The 14,647-nt window shown below is 47.9% G+C and overlaps 1 protein-coding gene across 3 annotated transcripts in view; it reads left to right on the forward strand.

Moving 5' to 3' along the window:
* The window catches only part of LOC138304284 (RING finger protein 112-like), a 216,941-nt gene that overhangs the window by 91,792 nt on the left and 110,502 nt on the right, over positions 1–14,647 (forward strand). For all 3 annotated transcript variants that reach the window (XM_069244216.1, XM_069244215.1, XM_069244217.1), the window contains one exon: positions 8,504–8,560. In XM_069244216.1, coding sequence (XP_069100317.1) covers positions 8,504–8,560 — 57 coding nt within the window. The remainder of the gene's footprint in view (positions 1–8,503; positions 8,561–14,647) is intronic.

The raw sequence follows: 14,647 nt of genomic DNA on the forward strand, positions 1-14,647 counted from the left end.
GCAACATGAAAGATGCCAAACCTCTTTAGAACCACTCCTTCCCGTTCATGAGACCCTCACATACACCCACTTAGGAACCTCGGTGAAGCCAGGATTTTCCCCCTGTCAAGAGATAAATAGCCCAGTGGCGCAGACCAGCAACAGGGGACGCATCTTTCCTCCTGCAGCACCCAACACCACAGAGCCTTGTGGTTCAAGCTTCCACCAGTCGTTTAAACCCAAATGAGTTTTCCGACCACCTCACCAGAGCAACATTGCACTCTTTTGCACAACCTGTATGGCATTTTTCCCAACAATATTGGTCCTTTTCAGGCCTTGGAAGAGAGATGCAGCAGAGCCCACAACAAACTTTTCCTCTGCAACAACAGACTTTGAAGTACTTTCAAGGCATATCAGTCTGACAGCATCCAGGATCCCAGGAGAACTAAGTACCCAGTCTCCTGTCCGTCCCAACCCCCCTAACCCCACCCCACCCCTCCCCCCACCCCACCACTGCAAAGCACCTTTAGTTTGCCCTCAGTGATGCACTGTTGTCTGGTTGAAGGTCTAATTCGTTACTCCCTCCACTGGTGGCCAATCATTGCATCAGAGAGATGAGTGCTTCAAACTGTCCAGTGCAGTTATGCCCTGCCCTTCATGTTCACCCCTCCAGACATTCCACCTTCACCACAGCAGCTTCCGGAGGCCCACTTCTCCATTCTCTGAGCTGAAGTTCATGCTCTCTTGGGAAAGGGAGTAATAGAAACAGTGTCAGCATCAGAAGTCGGGCCTCGTTGCTACTCATTACTTTCTGGTGCAAAAAAAAAAAGGACAGAATACTTTATCCTATTCTAGACCTTCACCCTCTGACCTTCTTCTGAAGAAGAACAATTTCAAGATGCTCATGTTGGCTCAAGTTGTCTGCCGTGGATCCAAGGGACTGGATGGTGGCATTTGGATTTGCAGGCCGCCTATGTCCACATCCCTGTTCTGCAATCCCACAGATGCCACCTGCAGTTTCAGGTAGGCCATGAGCACTTTCAGTACTCTGTGCTCCCCTTTGGCCTCACCAATGCCCCTTGTTGTGTGATCATGAAAGTGATGGTGGAGGTTGCTGCCTTTTGGACTTGACCTTCTCAGCAGGATCATTCCCATACATTTTGCCTTTACCCTCCTGTTTTCTGAACCAGTTTTTCTATTTTTTCTTTTGGCTTTTAGGGCTTACACCCAGTTGGCACATTTAATTTACTCATAAGTCCTTAGTACATTGGTACTACAGGTACCCAGTGCTTGTAAATTAATTGCAACTTGTAGGCCTGCAGCACTCATTGTGCCTCCCACTTAAGTATCTCTTTAAACATATCTCAGGCCTGCCATTGCAGTCATAATTCTGAAAATTCCACAGTTAGAAAATTGTTGTTTTCTTGTCCTAACCATTTGGTGGCTGCAGCGTGTATCCTGGATCACAACTTGGTGTATTTAGTAGTGTTCAGGAAGGTTCATGGGAGTGACTTCAAGAAGTGTGATTTAATTTCTACTTCAGCAGAGAGGTAGCGGTCAAGGAAGACACAGACAAGTCCCAGAGTAAGGTTGGGGGAAAGGGTTCCCATGCCCCTTCTGAGAAAAGGGGTAGATTCTGCAGGGCGATGGCCAAGGGTGCCCCATTTCTAACCCCACCGCTTTGAGTGCTCCCACTTAGGACACAAGCTGGAGGACTCGGTCTGTCCTAAGATACCACCCACTAATGGGGCCTCTGCGGGGTGGCCAATATGACCTTAATGGGAAATAGCCCCTGGAGCAACTCCTAGACACTCCATGATCTCCCTTAGCTGGGAGATAGACTCAGCGGATGAGCTTGTGACCCACTAATGGGGGAAATTGACACTTCCACCATGTGAATGAGATCCTCATCACTGCTTTGATGGTCACCTGGGCTGGCCAGGCCATAGCAGTGAAAAGGCTGGTTTCTCCAGAGGAATACACTGGGCAGGTGTGTAGGATAACTCAGGTCCAGGGGCAGGACTGTTTTTGCCCCATGGCCCTGGTATTCCTAGACTGGGGTGGGGAGGAGACCCAGAGGAGTGTCATAGTTAGTCCCCAGATTCCCACACACTGCATTCTGGGGAATGAGTTGCACCCAGAGAGCTGGGAGGGGCAGCCTTGACAGTACAGTATTTTGGCAGTGCTACTCCCAATCAGAGGGTCCAGGAGCCCAGATGGAGGGGCAGAGTGAGAGAGGGCTCACCCCAGACCCCTGTTCAGACTCATAGTACAGACCCTGGGCTGAGTGGCCAGTCTCAGATTATCACCTTTGTAATGGTGGGAAAGAGAGTAGAGGAAGAGTGCATTACACCTAGGGCTGTTCACCCCACTATGAGAATCCTAGATGACCTGGAGCCTGGCTCTTGACACCTACAGCTATCGGTGGCCTCTGATGGTTGCTGTCCTTATGGGCAGAATTTTCCATGGGTTGGGGACAGAAGTTTGATCCAAGGGGCGGACTAGGCCACATCACTTTGTTTGCCATTGTGGTGCGGTCTGCCTACTGGGATGCATCTCTGAGCAAGTTAATGTTTGGTGCTTCACAGATGGGGTCCACAAGTGGGGAGACGTGTTCCCCCATTGGACAATTCAGTGACCCGAGAGTGGGGGGTGGAGGGATCCAACTAGGTTTTAGAGAGGCATAAAACTGACAAAGGCCACTGCTTAAGGGGCCAGTGTCAATGTTCTATCGCCAAAGCAGGGAAGCCCATCAAAGTATTGATTAGCCTACCCTGGCTTGTGCCTGGAGGGGAGGCTCTTGTTGAACTTGGCCCTCTCTGCATGGTCATCCCCATACTTTTTGCCTTTACCCTCCTGTTTTCTGAGCCCTTTTTGTTGGCTTTTAGGACACTATGCACTTTACCACTGCTAACCAGTGCTAACGTGTTAGTTCTCTCACCTTTAAACGTGGTGAAATTGGCTTACATCCAATCTGCACATTTATTTTACCTGTAAGTACTTAGTAAAGTGGTACTTCACGTACCCAGGACCTGTAAATTAAATGCTACTAGTGGGCCTGCAGCTCTGATTGTGCACTTAAGTTGCTCTTTGAACCTGTCTCAGGCATGCCATTTTGGAGCCTGTGTGTGCAGTTTTAAACTGTATTTCGACATGGGAAAATAAAACTTTCGCCGGCCTTAACCTTCCTTTTGAATGCATATGTCACCTCTGGGATAGGCCCAAAACAGCTTGGAGGGAAAGGGGGTGCAGTGTATTACATTTAATAAGTGATAACTTTCAATTGAGAGCAAGTTGGAACATCAGGTTTAGTGTCTAAAGAACTGTAATTTCAAACCCTCTTTAATGGTAAATTTGGATTTTAAGTTACAATTCTGAAAATACAACTTTAAGAAAGTTGGTGTTTTCTTGTCCTAACCATTTGATGCCTCCAGCCTGTATCCTGGGTCACCTGACTAGGTGTAGCTGGCAGACGGTCTTTGTGTATTACTCAGAGACAGTGAGACAAGTAGCAGAATAGGTGTTGGCAGGATGGGTCATCTTTGACTTGATAGAGAGGCAGAGCTGCACCTGCCACACTTTTTATCAGAAAGGCTCTGCCTCAGCACACTCACAAAGGGTTTCAAACTAGTCTTTTGTGCCCCTGGACAAGCAGGACCAAGGCAGGGAGGCAGGAAATTCCCAACACCTTTGGAGTGGAAACCTCTTGTACTTTCTCCTGCTTCAAAGCTGGCACCAAGTATAAGTAGTGATGCTCAGATCTAACTCATCAGTACACTTCTAGACCTGTGGAAGACTCGGAAAAAGACTGCTCTGCTGCAGGAAGGACTGCCCTGCTGCCTGAGTGAGAAGAACTGGACCTCCATGATTCCAAGGGCTCGCTGGCTGGCCTCCGGATAAGAGTCTCAGGGACAGAAAAGGTTCAAACCATCTTCTGCCCAGCATCTGGACTCTGCTTGCTGTGAGTCCTAACCCCCCATGGGTGCCTCCCCAGTCCCTGACACTTGGATGTGGGGATACAGGCTCTCTGCAGTCCCAGCTTTGGTCCCTATGGGAATCAATGCAAAGCCTCGCCGCACAGCTGCCAGCTTCATCGGAACCGACGGAGACCGACACAAAGCTCTGCAAAGGCTTGCTGAACAGCTTCATCAGAAATGAAACCAGACAACACCAAGCCTCACATCATGCGGACCGAGCACCAAGGACATAAGGTACTTTGTTTAACAGGCCTACCTTTGTCCCTGTATCCGGCCAGCACTCCATCACAGTTGGCCTGAACTTGTGACTTTTTCCGGTCCTGCGCAACAAGAGCACTACAGTTAGCACTTTGTGCTTTTAAACACTGTTTTAACTTAAATCTTTCAAATTGTATATCATCAGTTTTACTAATTAGATTTTTGTTGTTTTGTTCTCCAATAATTCATTAAATTTAACTCTATTTTCCTAAACTTGTGTGGGATTTTCCTTGTGTTGTGGTTTTATTTTATTGCTGTATATGTGCTGCATAAATACTTTACACGTTGCCTCTAAGTTAAGCCTTACTGCTTTTGTGCCAAGCTACCAGAGGGTTAAGCACAGGTTAATGTAGCAGACCTGACAACTCCCAGGTTTATCACTGTGTGTCACACAATATCAGCTTCTTTCACACGGTCACACGGTAAGGAGCTGATATCACATGGTGGGCACACAGCTGGAAACCCCTCCAGAGAGCAGGTTTCCAGCTACTTGTTTGGAAGTTTAGCGCAGCTGATGTCCATATTGAGGTGTGAAACCTCCCCAGGACACTGGCGGCAGCCTCAAAAGCTTTGATTCTGGTTTTTGGCAGGGAGGAGGGGGAAGAGGGTCTCATGGGGGGGTTGGAGTTTTGTCATTGTGGGAACTGTGGATTTAGAACTGTCTTGGGGTTTGCTCCGCACTAAGCCTCCCCCCCTTCATGCCCATGCCCCTTCCTCAGATGGTTAAAAACAAAAATAATCACAAATTGGCAGATCTGATGTGTGGTTTGCTTGTGTTTCACCCTGACAAGAATGGTGGTTGCTACTTGACTAGGGTTTCCCCACTCCACCAGTGACCCCATTCCTTACACTGCCCATCTGAGGAGGTTAGTAATACCGTCTTCCTATATCTTCATGAATGGTTGCTAAAGATAAACTTGCCTCAAACAGTTGTGAACAATCTACAGACGACGGTGGACCTGTTGACACCACTGGGATTTATCATCAGCATGCCAAAGTCATATCTCACTTCTTCACAGAGCCTCCCTTTCACTGGAACCATCCTGGACACCATGCTGTTTAGAGCCTTCACCTCCGCTTTAACACGTTTAGGATATTTGGGGCATGATCCCAATGTTTCAACCCTGTCAACCCTTGATCTGGGTCTTATTGAGAGCACTCCTGTGGCTTCTTGGCCTTCTGCATCTTGCTAGTGACCACACCAGTTTGCACATGCAAGATCTGTCCTGGGATCTGAAGTCTCAGTGGGCTCAGCGCTTCTCGGTATCCATCTAGGTGTTGGAGGAAACTGCAAAAACTCTGCAGTGGTGGTTGCTCAGCTGCATTTGGACCAGCAGCAGACCCCTCACCGACCCCACCCACAGCTAGCATTCGAGATGTATGCATCATTGTTGGGTTGGGTAGGCCATATGAGAGAGGTGGAGATTAGAGGACACTGGTCTCCAGTGGAAGAACATCTCCACTTTAACCTGGTGGAGTTGAGGGTGATTTGCTTGACATCGAAGTCTTCCCTCCCATCCATCAATTAGGAATAGGTGCATGTTCTCACAGACAACACCACTGCCATGTGTTACTGCAACAAGCAGGGCTGCAAGGGGTTGTGAGTCCTGTGCCAAGAGGGTCTTTGCCTCTGGAACTTGATGAATTGGCAGCAGATCTCCCTGATCATACAACACCTGGCAGAATCTTTAACAAAGACAAAGTCTGCTGATGTTGCCAAGCAAATTACGAATGGAGGCTAAACTCAGAGGTGGCATTGTGAATCTTTCTTCAATGGCGAGAACCATGTCTCAATTTTTTCACAACTGCCAACAGTATAGTGTCTAAACTTTTTTTACGCTTTGGGTTTCCCAAGGCAGTCTTTCTACAGTTACCTGAGTAGCCATCTCAGCTTAAATCACCTGTTGTGATACATTCCTTAAAAAAAGCTGTTCAACATGTTTCAGTTGAAATGTTTTGTGATGCCACAATGGGATCTGAATTTGGTTCTCACATTTCTAATGTGTACCCCATCAGCCCCTTCAGCTTGTCGTATGAGTGAGCTACAACTACTCTTTGTCCAACAATCGTACACCACCTTCTTTCTGGAAAAGCCTGTGCTACGGACTATGGTGGTGTTCCTCCAGAAAGTTGTTAGACCCTTCCACATAGGCAGTCCATCACCATGCTGACATCCGTTGCCTCTTCTCCAGTGACCATCGGATGTACGATCAAATCTTTATTGGGTTCTCTGGAACAAAGAAAGGAAAGGCAGTACGGAAACCCAAAATCCTGATGAATTGTCTTTTGTATTCAAATGTGCTATAGATTGGCAAAGAAACATCCCCCTCGATGCCCATGGACTCATTCGACCATGATCAAGGCTGCTACCACTGCATTGGTGTGTGGAGTGCCTGTCTTGTAGACATGCCAGGCTGCTATGTGGGTCTCAGTCCACACGTTTACGTGATACTATTACTTGGATAGCGAGTTTCGGCAGGAGGGGCATTTTGCCCATTCAGTCTTGCAGGATTTTCTGGTCTGAGCCTTTCCACAGACCCGCCACCTGAGGAGGTACTGGTTTGGTATCTATTCACAAGGTAAGAAGTTTGCAGTTAGAAGTGTCCATCAAAAGAACAGGTTACTTACCTTCGGTAATAATCCTTCTGGTAGACACTGCCACCATAGATTCCTCACTGACCCACCCTCCTCCGCGTTCTGTGAAATGGACACACTGGGTCCAAATTAAAAAGATTTCAACTAGTGATTTGCAGAATGGCACAGTCTGATTATCGAAAGCTCTGCATCTGACTGTACAAACCGATATCAGAAAGAAACTGACTTAGAAGAGCTGAGGTAAGGGTTCTGTTGCAGCTCCAGTGTTACTGCCAAGGTGTGACGAACCTGACGTGGAGCCCCACAACACCAAACCAGCATGTGTGGGAGTTGCTGAGTAGGGTCTCTGGTTCCAGGCTGGTATCTGGGAGTATTCACAAGGGGAGGAATCGGCAGTTAGAAAGAGTATCCAGCAGAAAGAGTGTTCATATGTCAGTAACTTGTTCTTTGCATATCACATACTCTTGTCTGTCTGGCAGCACAATATTCTGTATTGTTATTCCCTGGTTTTCATGTGGTTACACAAAAATGTATTTTATTTTTTAAAATATTGTCTCACAATTGTTGCATTTAATTTGTACTTTTATACGTTTCCTGAAAAAGTGAATGTCTTTGTTTCAAACATTTAATGTTAAGAATTTATTTTGAAAAGGAATGTCTTTGAATGATGTGGAGGGATAAGTGCTAGCATTTCCCAGTCCTTCCAAACCTTTAGTCCTGACAAAGTCTAGACCCTGCACACTTACCAACCTGCCCAGTCACAGACAACACATTGTTCCAGGTAGAAGCTTTGAAAAATCTTGTTGAAGGATGGAGGAATATATGAGTAAGCTAGGTCAGCCTCACCACACTCTCACCTGGCCATTAGCAGGCAGAACCTGCCCCTTCCTCCAGACCCATTCCAGGGTCAAAGATCAAAGGGAAGAGTGTACAGGACAGCATGTCCAATATACAGGATGAGTGGAGGTTTTGGCTTGACTATGCCACCCACTTCAACCCATATTACTGTCTGGTGTCCCACTTCTCTTTCAATACCCACATTTATTTTAAGAAATGCTGAAAGAAGAGGCCATCTTTTGACAGATGCTGCTCCATCAGGGTAATCTATCTGATGTCTGTAGACTTTTTCCTTGGCTGAGGTGGTGAATGACGGAGGTGGTGGGACTAAATAGACAACTGGTCAGGAGGGAAAGTAGTGAGACTGGACGGTAACATCTACTTCCACCCGGTACGATGATGATTTGATTGGCTCATTCCCCTCCCTGGCCCAAATGCCAAGCTTATCCCCTAACTTACTATATTTAATTTTAACATTCTTTTATTTCATTGAGGGCTGTTTGTGTAAAAATTTAAAAAGGTGTGGTTCGGCTGAAATCTATGTCTAGGTTGATTTCTATTGACCTGCAGTGAATTTCCTTCCAAAATGATATTACATGTCACCATCCTGCTAGTGTAATGTTCCTTTCTTGCACCACTCACATCACTCCTGCACATTTCTTAATTCTTTTACAAACAGCTTTCGTCACTTTCAACCCTCTTGTCCCTTTTGCTTATTTAGTGATCCTATTGTCTCTCTAGGAGCCCTCTTGTGTCCTTCCTGCTCTTTGAAGTTTTAACTGTTTTGCCTTGTTTTGAAGAGGTTTTGTATAGTTTAATAAACATTACAGGCTTAACATATCATATTTTCAACACAGATGTTCATTCACACGTCTGAGGAGCTCGAAGATGCTCTCGCCCTACAGCCGATTAAGGTAAATACTTGATGGGAAGCCATTCAAAAGAGAATTGAGAATTTCAAATTATCAAGGCTGAAATTCTGAGAATACCACAGGCTAGATCTCCTCTTGGATTAAAGAGTTTGAAAGTCCAGTTTCAACTGGAGTATCGATCAGACACTTTAAACCAGATTCTAAGACATGTGTGGCCGAAAGGGTAGCTCTGCTGTGCAAAATGCCAATCTGTGAGCATTGGAAAGTAAGGGATGCATTTTTTGTCTGAAAACGCAGATCTTGTTTTCCAAGTAAATCAAAGAAATGTGTTTACTGATGGATAGCTATGCTGTTTAAAGTGTGACACTTTCAAATTATGCACTTTGTGCCACATCACTTCCCTGCTTATTGTCATTTTTTAACATCTGAAACTTTCCACACACCTGCCTCTCAATTCTTTTCTCTGTTAAGAGTGTCATGACGTTGATTCATCTTTTTTAACTACTATTTATATTAGTTTAACAACAGGTGTAAATAGATTGTAGAGTTTGGAAGTATGCCCTGATAATGTTCCACTAAAAATCCTGCACTTTCTGGATGTTTCTTGGGGCATACTAAAGCGTTATACACAAATTCTTCTGTCTGGGTAGAGTATTCCATCCCACGAGTCTTATTCTCTGAGTGCCTCCTCAGATGTCTAGTTGCGTGGAGTGTCTCATTTCACTACCATCATCCCCATATCTACCAACAGTTGCACAACACTGGGCTCGCCCCATTCCTTCATTAGCCCCAGCATTGCCATTTTGGGGTCCAGAGCTATAGGTCACTCTTCTGTCTCTTCTGCGGTATAAATACAGGTCAGTACTGGGAGGCCCAAATTGTATGTAGTAGATAGTCATCCAGGAGAAGGACACTTAAAAAGAAATTCTTGTTAGGGTCCACCTATAGGCTTCTCTCTGAGCAAAGCCTCCTTAAAACTTTGAAAGTTAGGGTCTCATAGGGAGTTCCCATGACTCCGGGTGTGGCCTCAGAGGAAGACATAGTGTAGTGAGGTAGAGTAAAGTGAAAGGAAAGAAAAAAAACTAATCTACCTAACTCTTAGTCTTTTAGAAAGCAGGTGAAAAGACTAGGTATACTTTTGTATAGCTCTAGGTATAGAGTACACTTTCCTGTGGAAAGCACCGATGACAGAGTGATAAGGGAATTGCAAGTACTTATCCCACCGCTGCCACCAGTGTTGGAGGCTGGCCTGGTTTGTAGTGGGTACCAAAGGTACTTACACCTTATACCTGGTCCAGTTATCCCTTATTAGTGAAATGTAGTCAGAGTCTAGCAGCCAGCCTGTGTGGGGGTAGCTGTAGCTGAGCAGCCAAGGCTGATCTAGGAGACATGCAAAGCTCTTGCAATACCACTGTAGTCACACAGTACTCCCATACATCAAAGAAAAATTAAAGAAAATACTCAGTGTTACAAAAATAAGGTACTTTATTTTGGTGACACAAATGCCAAAAATACCTTAGAGACTATACTCCCTTAGGAGGTAAGTAATATACACAGTATAAACAATAGAGTAGCAGTTACAAAACAGTGCAAAAAGTGAAAATCACAATAGGTTGCAATGGGCCTAGTCTAAAATAGTGGAATGTGAAAGTCGGTTTCCCACCAAGGCAAGTGTAGTGTGTACAAGGGCGCTGGGAGTGTAAGAAAACACCAAAGGTAAGTAATAGAACCCACCCCAGAGCCCAGAAAACAGGAGTAAATCACAGTAAGTTTCCTGAAACACACAAGAAGTTGTGATAGAAGATTTTGCAGGAACCAGAAGAGACTGCAGGACACCGACAAAGGATTCCTGGACCTGAAGACCTGTGGAAGAAGCACTGAAGAATCCAGGGAGAACAGGAGCCCCTGCTAACACGGATGAAGATACAAAAGAAGAACCACCGGTGAGAAGACAAAGTCAGTTATGCCCCCAAGAAAACAGATGCGGGTTCCTGGTTTGTGCAGAAGATGTCCAACGCCGGATGGATGATTGCAGTCTGGTTTTCCTCACTGGATTCCGCCAACAAGCCTTGGTACACACAAGACTTGCAGTTAGCGGAAGATGGCGCTGCCCAGCACCAAGAAGAACCTGGTGGCACTACCCAGTAGGGGAAGACAGAGGGGCCCTCAGCAACTCAGAGAGCCCTCAGAAGACCAGGTAGCACGCACAGGAGTCCGACAGCACAGGGACAAAGAAGGTGCAAAGTAGGCCTCTGCAGCACGACACAAAGGGATCCCACGCCGCGGGAGAACCACGCAGGAAGCTGTGCGCCGCAGGATGGAGTGCTGGGGGCCTGAGTTGTGCTGTGCACGAAGAACTTCTTGGAAGGTCGCACACAAGCCTTGGCAACTGCAGGTCATGCGGTGCACGGGGGTACTGTCTTGCATGGGAAGGCAAGCTTTTACCTCCATCAAAGCTCGACAGCTGGACGTTGGGACTCTCAGGGTCACTTTAGTCCACCACCCGTGTTGCTGGATCCTCTCTCGTCGTCTGAAGAACCTGGTGGCACTACCCAGTAGGGGAAGACAGAGGGGCCCTCAGCAACTCAGAGAGCCCTCAGAAGACCAGGTAGCACGCACAGGAGTCCGACAGCACAGGGACAAAGAAGGTGCAAAGTAGGCCTCTGCAGCACGACACAAAGGGATCCCACGCCGCGGGAGAACCACGCAGGAAGCTGTGCGCCGCAGGATGGAGTGCTGGGGGCCTGAGTTGTGCTGTGCACGAAGAACTTCTTGGAAGGTCGCACACAAGCCTTGGCAACTGCAGGTCATGCGGTGCACGGGGGTACTGTCTTGCATGGGAAGGCAAGCTTTTACCTCCATCAAAGCTCGACAGCTGGACGTTGGGACTCTCAGGGTCACTTTAGTCCACCACCCGTGTTGCTGGATCCTCTCTCGTCGTCTGAAGAGGGGACCCACGCCACCGGTCATCGCTGCAGAGAGGTGCCTGCTGAAGCAAGGAAGTGACTCTGTCACACCACAGGAGATTCCTTTGGTTCTTCTGATGCAGGCTGAAGATGGGTAGTCCTCGGAGGATGTATGTTCTGGACACTTGCAGTTGCTGGCAGGAGCTGAAGTTACAATGTTGCAGAAGTCTTCTTTGCTCCTTTGTTGCAGTTTGTCGAGTTCCTGGAGGGTTCAGCTGTTGTTCTATCGGTAGAAGATGAAGTAAATGATGCAGAGGATTCCTGCTGGAGTCTTGCAATCCGAATCTGAAGAAACACCCTGAGGAGAGATCCTAAATAGCCCTGAATGGGGGGTTGGTCACCTAACCAGGTAAGCACCTATCAGGGGAGGGTTCTGACATCACCTGTTGGCACTGGCCACTCAGATGCTCCCAAAGTGCCCCACCACCTTGGAATCCAAGATGACAAAACCCAGGGACACCTCTGGAGGCGCTCTGTGCACCACCCCTGGGGTTGGTGATGGACAGGGTAGTGGTCACTCCCCTTTCCTTTGTCCAGTTTCGAGCCAGAGCAGGGACTGGGGGTCCCTGTACCAGTGTAGACTGGATTATGCAAGGAGGGCACCATCTGTGCCCTTCAAAGCATTTCCAGGGTGTAACGCCGCTCTCCCACAGGAAATCCTTAGGTTTCTGCCCTCCTGTTGCTTGAGAAGCTCAAGCCCAGGAAGGCAGAACAGTCAGTGAGGTGGCAGCAGCTGGGGCTGCCCAGAAAACCTCAGAAGGCTGGTATGGCAGTACTGGGGGTCCACTGTGGAGCCCCCAGAGCGCATGGGATTGTACAACCAATACTAGAATCAGTATTGGGGTTCAATTCCTAGTTGTTAGACACCTTAGATGGCCGAATTCGGGATTACCATTGTGCACACATAAAATGTCATCCCCGCACTCACGAAGTCTGGGAAAATGGTCCTGGACAACGGTGGGGCACCTCTGCTAGTGCAGGGGTGCCCTCACACACAGGTACTTTGCACCTATTCTTCAGGGCTGGAAGGATAGACATATAGGTGACATATGTGACCTGGTACAGTGTAAATGTCTGTGAAATGGTGCATGCACCATTTCACACAGGCTGCAATGGCAATGGGTGGCAAAAGTAATGCTGCAGCCCATAGGGATCCCCTGGAACCCCAGTGCCCTGGTGTAGGAAGGTAGCCTCTTTCTAGTCTTGTTACCCCCCACTTTTGGCCTGTTTGTGAGTATATGTCAGGGTGTTTTTACTGTCTCACTGGGATCCTGCTAGCCAGGGCCCAGTGCTCATAGTGAAAACCCTATGTTGTCAGTGTGTTTGATATGTGTCATTGGGATCCTGCTAGCCAGGACCCCAGTGCTCATATTTTTGTGGCCTATATGTGTTCCCTGTGTGGTGCCTAACTGTATCACTGAGGCTCTACTAACCAGAACCTCAGTGGTCATGCTCTCTCTGCTTTCCAAATTTGTCACTAACAGGCTAGTGACTAAATTTACCAATTCTCATTGGCACACTGGTACACCCATATAATTCCCTTGTATATGGTACTTAGGTACCCAGGGTATTGGGGTTCCAGGAGATCCCTATGGGCTGCAGCATTTCTTTTGCCACCCGTACGGAGCTCAGACAATTATTACACAGGCCTGCCACTGCAGCCTGAGTGAAATAATGTCCACGTTATTTCATAGCCATTTACCACTGCACTTAAGTAACTTATAAGTCACCTATATGTCTAACCTTCACCTGGTGAAGGTTGGGTGCCAAGTTACTTAGTGTGTGGGCACCCTGGCACTAGCCAAGGTGCCCCCACATCGTTCAGGGCAAATTCCCCGAACTTTGTGAGTGCGGGGACACTATTACACGTGTGCACTATACATAGGTATATGTATAGCGTCACAATGGTAACTCCGAACATGGCCATGTAACATGTCTAAGATCATGGAATTGTCACCCCAATACCATTCTGGTATTGGGGGGACAATTCCATGATCCCCCGGGTCTCTAGCACAGAACCCGGGTACTGCCAAACTGCCTTTCCGGGGTTTCCACTGCAGCTGCTGCTGCTGCCAACCCCTCAGACAGGATTATGCCCTCCTGGGGTCTGGGCAGTACCAGCCCAGGAAGACAGAACAAAGGATTTCCTCTGAGAGAGGGTGTTACACCCTCTCCCTTTGGAAATAGCCTCCCCCATCCTCTGGAAATGCTTTGGTGGGCACAGATGGTGCCCATCTCTGAATACGCCAGTCTACACCGTTTCAGGGATCCCCCAGCCCTGCTCTTGCGCAAAACTGGACAAAGGAAAGGGGAGTGACTACTCCCCTGACCAGTACCTCCCAGGGGAGGTGCCCAGAGCTCCTCCAGTTTGTCCCAGACCTCTGCCATCTTGGAAACAGAGGTGTTGGGGGCACACTGGACTGCTCTGAGTGGCCAGTGCCAGCAGGTGACGTCAGAGACCCCCTCTGACAGACTCTTACCTCTCTTGGTAGCCAATCCTCCTTTCTTGGTAGCCAATCCTCCTTTTCTGGCTATTTAGGGTCTCTCCTCTGGGGAATTCTTCAGATAACAAATGCAAGAGCTCACCAGAGTTCCTCTGCACTTCCCTCTTTGACTTCTGCCAAGAATCGACCGCTGACTGCTCCATGACGCCTGAAAAACCGCAACAAAGTAACAAGACGACTACCAGCAACAATGTAGCGCCTCATCCTGCCGGCTTTCTCAACTGTTTCCTGGTGGTGCATGCTCTGGGGGTCATCTGCCTTCACCCTGCACTGGAAGCAAAGAAATCTCCTGTGGGTCGACGGAATCTTCCCCCTGCTACCGCAGGCACCAAAAGACTGCATCACTGGTCCTCAGGGTCCCCTCTCATCCTGACGATAGTGGTCCCTGGAACATAGGAACTCTATGCAAGTGACCCCCACAGTCCAGTGATCCTTCAGTCCAAGTTTGGTGGAGGTAAGTCCTTGCCTCCCCACGCTAGACTGCAAACCTGTGTACTGCGTGATTTGCTGCTCCGGCTTCTGTGCACTCCTCCAAGGATTCCTTCGTGCACAGCCTAGCCTGGGTCCCCAGCACTCCGTCCTACAGTGCTCAACCCTCTGAGTTGGACTCCGACGTCGTGGGGCCCTCCTTTGTGACTTTGAGCCAGCTCCGGCTCAGA

This window comes from Pleurodeles waltl, chromosome 7, assembly GCF_031143425.1.
Source record: "Pleurodeles waltl isolate 20211129_DDA chromosome 7, aPleWal1.hap1.20221129, whole genome shotgun sequence".
Taxonomy (NCBI): domain Eukaryota; kingdom Metazoa; phylum Chordata; class Amphibia; order Caudata; family Salamandridae; genus Pleurodeles; species Pleurodeles waltl.